Genomic DNA, 5,000 nt, shown 5'->3' on the forward strand with positions numbered 1-5,000 from the left:
AAATGCAGAAATTCCCTAATGGCGGAACAATTGATGACATGGAGAATATTCTAAGTTGTCACTTTAGTAGAAGATACGATGCTATAGACGCTTATAGAGAGTTATATAACTTATCATATAACTTGGATGATGATCCTCGGGCTTTTGTCAATCAATTCATTGTGAAGTTTAGGACCATTCGGAGCTTTTTCCCAAACACCCCAGCACCAAACGAGGAAGATATCTTGTACGAAATTATGATGGAAAATCTTCCTGCTGAGATTAAGGCGGCATTAAAAGTATGTGCTAGGAGGGGCATGGGTGATGATTTCCTGAGAGAACTCGAGAAAGAAAGAGTATTTTGGAGGTCGAGAGTAAATAAGGTGGACGTAAGAGCAAAGGGAAATCCGAAATGGACTAGAGTGTGGGTTTGCGGTTGGTGTCAGGACGGAAGTAAGCATCTAAGAATAAACTGTCCACGTAAGCCAGAGGCCGGCAGTTGTTTTGATTGTTTGGCCCCGAAACGAAGGAAAGGACATGCTGGATGTCCTGGGAGACAGGACGCGGTCAGGAGGGATAGGAACACTAGTAATGAAAATGTCTTTGATGGTACTGTTATTGATCGATCCTCTGAAAAGCTAAGAACTTTCATTGAAAGAGAAGATATTTTAGATAAAATCGAGGAAGAATACCTTACGGCTGAAGATGAAAGAGAGATGCTAACTGGTGTTAGAGTGCGAATCACTTCGAAAAGGTTTCAAGATTTTGTAATAACAGAGGATACTTTGTCTTTCTTTGTAAGTTAGGTTGTATGTTCATTTGTTTGACTATAATCCAAGGATTTACATAGAAGATATTCTTTTTTTTTAATATTATACTCGTACTTGTTAAAACAATCTCCTATACTTGGTTGCCCTAAGTAATGCTGATAATGATACCGAGATGATTACGTGACATATTTGAGCCTCCCACGAGGTACCATGAGAGGGTAGAAGTCCCACATGGAGAGAGAGGTATCTGATGCTTTTGAGCCTCCCACGAGGTACCATGAGAGGGTAGAAGTCCCGCATGGAGGGAGAGGTATCTGATGCTTTTGAGCCTCCCACGAGGTACCATGAGAGGGTAGAAGTCCCGCATGGAGGGAGAGGTATCTGATGCTTTTGAGCCTCCCACGAGGTACCATGAGAGGGTAGAAGTCCCGCATGGAGGGAGAGGTATCTGATGCTTTTGAGCCTCCCACGAGGTACCATGAAAGGGTAGAAGTCCCGCATGGAGGGAGAGGACTGTAGTCTCTAATGAATGGGCGGTGTAGAAGTTGTTATGTCAAATCGAGCGCTCCCTAAACTTACGGGTCTTTCACTATGTTCTTCTTGAGATTTAGGGATTTTCGGCAAAGTACAGTCAAATTATTAGGGATATAGGATAAGGAGTTGTAAGGGAAGTGTCAACCTGAAGGTCCCCACCCAGAATACTTGATACCGGGAAGATCTGTTCAGAGCATTCCGAGCCAGAGTATTGTGTAATATTCTCAAATTAGCAGAATTAATGTTTGGTCATTATTCCCTAAATCTGTAACCTGGATTCTATATAGGGCGCGGGGAAGTTGACACGACCCCTCACATCTGTTAAGACCTGTCATCTTACGTAGGTGAAATCCTGGTATGTGTACAAAGTTCATAAGACGCAGCATGTAGTTTTTACTATTTTCTAGCCTCCTCGATACGGAGAATGTGTATCATTCCGAAGAGGAAGGATAGGAGTGTTGGTAATGGTTGTTTAATGTCACTACGGTAGAAAAATCAGCTGAGGAGAGTGTAATCATATTCGGCTAGAAGGACAACTGTTGTTATGTAGACGAATTTCGGTCTACCCAAACCCGAGGAGCGTAGTAGTGACCGGGATGTTATGGAGAGAATTAATGACCGAAATCCGTCTAAGAAGTTGAAATTGATAATACTATCTATCATTCATTTCATGTGAGTCTCTCCTGCATAATCTGATCAGGAGTATCTTTGTGAATGAATATTATGCATCACTTAGTTTTGATAACCTCATGTAAATTGTACAAAGGTTATGTAGTAGTGTAAAATAAGGATTATTATAAGAGAAACAGAAAATTGTAATCTACTGAGGTTACCCTTTTCGGTATAACAGAAAACGTGGTGCCATAAGATGTGAAAATGAGTACCAGTAGCGGTATATTCGAAAGCCGATAGTTATCGAATGAAATGGGATATCACGAATTACATGGTGCTGGATAAGATGTTTTAGGATATCGATAAGATTACGAAAATTAGATAATAGAACCAACTTTTTTTTTAAAAATGGTGACGTGTCATGAATGACGTCACACAAAGGGACCTTTGTGGTCAAGTAAGGGGCGACCGCACAAAGACCTGGTTACGCCCGGAGCAAGGTGACATAAGGCGAGCCGAGGGGAACACGAGCAGGAGATTCTATCTGTCTTATCTGAGGTGAGAGTAGTGTGTTTCATTTAGTGACAGTGTAAGAGTATTTCAACAGGGTCAATATTTCAATTAATATAGAGAGGGATAATGATGATAATTGCCATAAAGAAAGAAATATATAATAGGGAGACTTATACTGGTAAATCTTGCCTCACACATCTTCCTCGCCTCTTGCCTCAGGCGCCTTTTTCATCGCCATAAGGGTGACTTCCCCTCATGACACGTTTACCAAATTAAACCCGCTATAAGTAAGTGCACTCATTTCTGTCATACCGTTAATGGGAAACCACAAACTATTATGATAAAACATTGTTAAGATATTACTTAAATTACGTATTATAATGTTGCTGGCAGTAACATAGATGTATTGTAAAAGTTTTTTGTCAACAGTGAAACTTTTGTAAACTTATAGTGATAAATTAATATTAATTTTTGAACCTGTAACTATGGTAAATTTAATGAAAAACTTTCGATGTTATGTCTCACAAGATGTTAGTGAGATTATTGATTAATCTCTGTAACACACTCCTAAAGTAAAGTTAATTCTCAGGAGCTGGTTCAAAGGCTGAGTTTAAGGCCGGAACTCCAGACCGGATGTTCAGGTCATGATTGCTCAAGACTAACACGTCACGACCGACTCTCAACGAAGAAGAAAGAAGATTGAAGACAGAAATCTTCAGAGAGTGTCAGAGTGATTGCTATGAGAGATATGTATAAGAAGTTATTTTTGTATGTGTTGAGTTATTATGTGATTTGATATAGAGTATAAGGCATGATTAGCCTAGTTTCATTATAATTCCTCTTCACAGTAATTAAAACTGCAGGTGTAAATGGATAACCTTAACACGTCACAATAACAAGTTATTTTTATGATAAAAGAAGTTATCCTGATTTAAATTACCCATACTTTTAACCCTAGATATTTTGGGATATAAAAGAGAAATACCCAAAGTAAAATTGGGCACTACACCAGGAATAATCCCCATGTCCATGGACTTCCCACAAAGGTTTACCAGTGGTTTTGTTATGGTCCCCTTGCAGTTTTATTCAAAGGATTACTGGAATTTCATTTGGTCCAGCTGTTGAGTTTGTTGCAATGTCTTTGCCCCAAGGAAAGTTATATATTTGAGACGTTCAGTTTCGTTGTTAATAATTCTGAAATCTTGTTCAGGATCTGATAGTTTTTCTAATCTAGGATCAATAAAACCGATTTTTAAATTGCATTATGATAATTCATCCGTTTCCTTGATTTAGGCACCAAAGAACTATTATTCTCAAAAGGTCAACTTTTCCCCTTTTCTTTTTCTTTTTTTTAGTTACTTATAGACTTTTTTATGTGCCCTCTAATTCTTATATTTCTGGTTTAATCGTTTTCCTGTTTGACATATCTGTTGTCACATTCTGTTTTTTGTTTATCAGTGGTATTCTTCGATCTCTTGCTTTAACATCCTTGCTTCGGTTCTTTACAGTGGGCACACCTATTTTACAAACATATTTAAAAGCATCTTCTTCAGCATATCATCGGGTGTTAGTAGGACTTCCATATCTCTCAATATTCCTCAAGTGATTTATTTATTATTCTCCAGTCAATATGGTTGTGACTGAAATTTAAAGAATTTAGCTTAATTTCTACTTGAGCTACTTGTTTTTCACAATCTTTCTGTGTTTAACTTATTTAATGTTATTTCAGCAACATTGTGGTCTGACTGAGCTGTATAGATCGATGCCCTGTTATTTATATCCTCTCTTATACAAACGAAAACACTGTCAAATATATTTTCCTCCTTTGTTGGGATTGTGATTATTTGGTTGAGGTAAAAGAAATCAAAATCTTGAAGCATTTTTGCTTATTGTTTCTCCAATTTTGATTTTCTTTGTTTTCCAATTAATAAAGTGGAAATTAAAGTCACCAAGTATATAATATTTTGGATTTCCAGTGTATTCACGATATAATGACTAATAATGTTTAAAGCTTCCTTGAAAGAACCTTCTGTTGGGCAAGGAGGTCTTCATATAACAATGTTATAATTCCTTCGTATTTCTAGTCAATACCCCTAGTAATTCCAGTGTTATTAGAATACTGTATTAAAGATTTTTTTTTCTATTTCTCTCCTAATCCAAAAAACTACTTCTCTAGTTATTTTTTTGTCTTTCCTTATTAGTCCATAACTGTTGATTTTCATTTCTCCATTTAGTTTTTTTTTTTTTTTTTTTTTTGAGGTATTACTGAATATCTGTTGATATATTTACCATGTTCTCTAGATAAGTTAATTTTGCTTGGTTTGTTTTTGGATATAAACCTTGAATATTTAGTAATATAAGTCTCTAATATGTTGTTTCTTTGAACGCCTACTCAGCACCCTGTTATATTTCCCGTTTTTGGGAAAGTTGAGCTTTCCCCCGGTGCAGGGCTCGGTGTCCTTGTATGTTGCTGCTGATGTTCTAGTATTTTCCATCTCCATCTTTTCCCCTGTGTTCTTTCAGCTTTTTCATCAAATTATTTTGTTTTTGCCTTAGTAGTTTAGATCAGGTGTCATCCATACCCCTTTTGAT

The 5,000-nt window shown here is 37.1% G+C and overlaps 1 protein-coding gene across 1 annotated transcript in view; it reads left to right on the forward strand.

Annotated features, from left to right (window-relative positions):
• Positions 1-4,271, forward strand: part of LOC122260011 (uncharacterized) — a 5,806-nt gene extending 1,535 nt beyond the window's left edge. The window contains exon 2 of the mRNA XM_086539726.1: positions 1-4,271. This exon is cut by the window's left edge and continues 1,389 nt beyond it. Coding sequence (XP_086395852.1) covers positions 1-785 — 785 coding nt within the window. The 3' untranslated portion in view covers positions 786-4,271.
• Positions 4,272-5,000: the final 729 nt, after the last annotated feature.

Source organism: Penaeus japonicus, unplaced genomic scaffold, assembly GCF_977035675.1.
Source record: "Penaeus japonicus unplaced genomic scaffold, GWHDUDI00000001_assembly GWHDUDI00000009, whole genome shotgun sequence".
Lineage (NCBI taxonomy): Eukaryota > Metazoa > Arthropoda > Malacostraca > Decapoda > Penaeidae > Penaeus > Penaeus japonicus.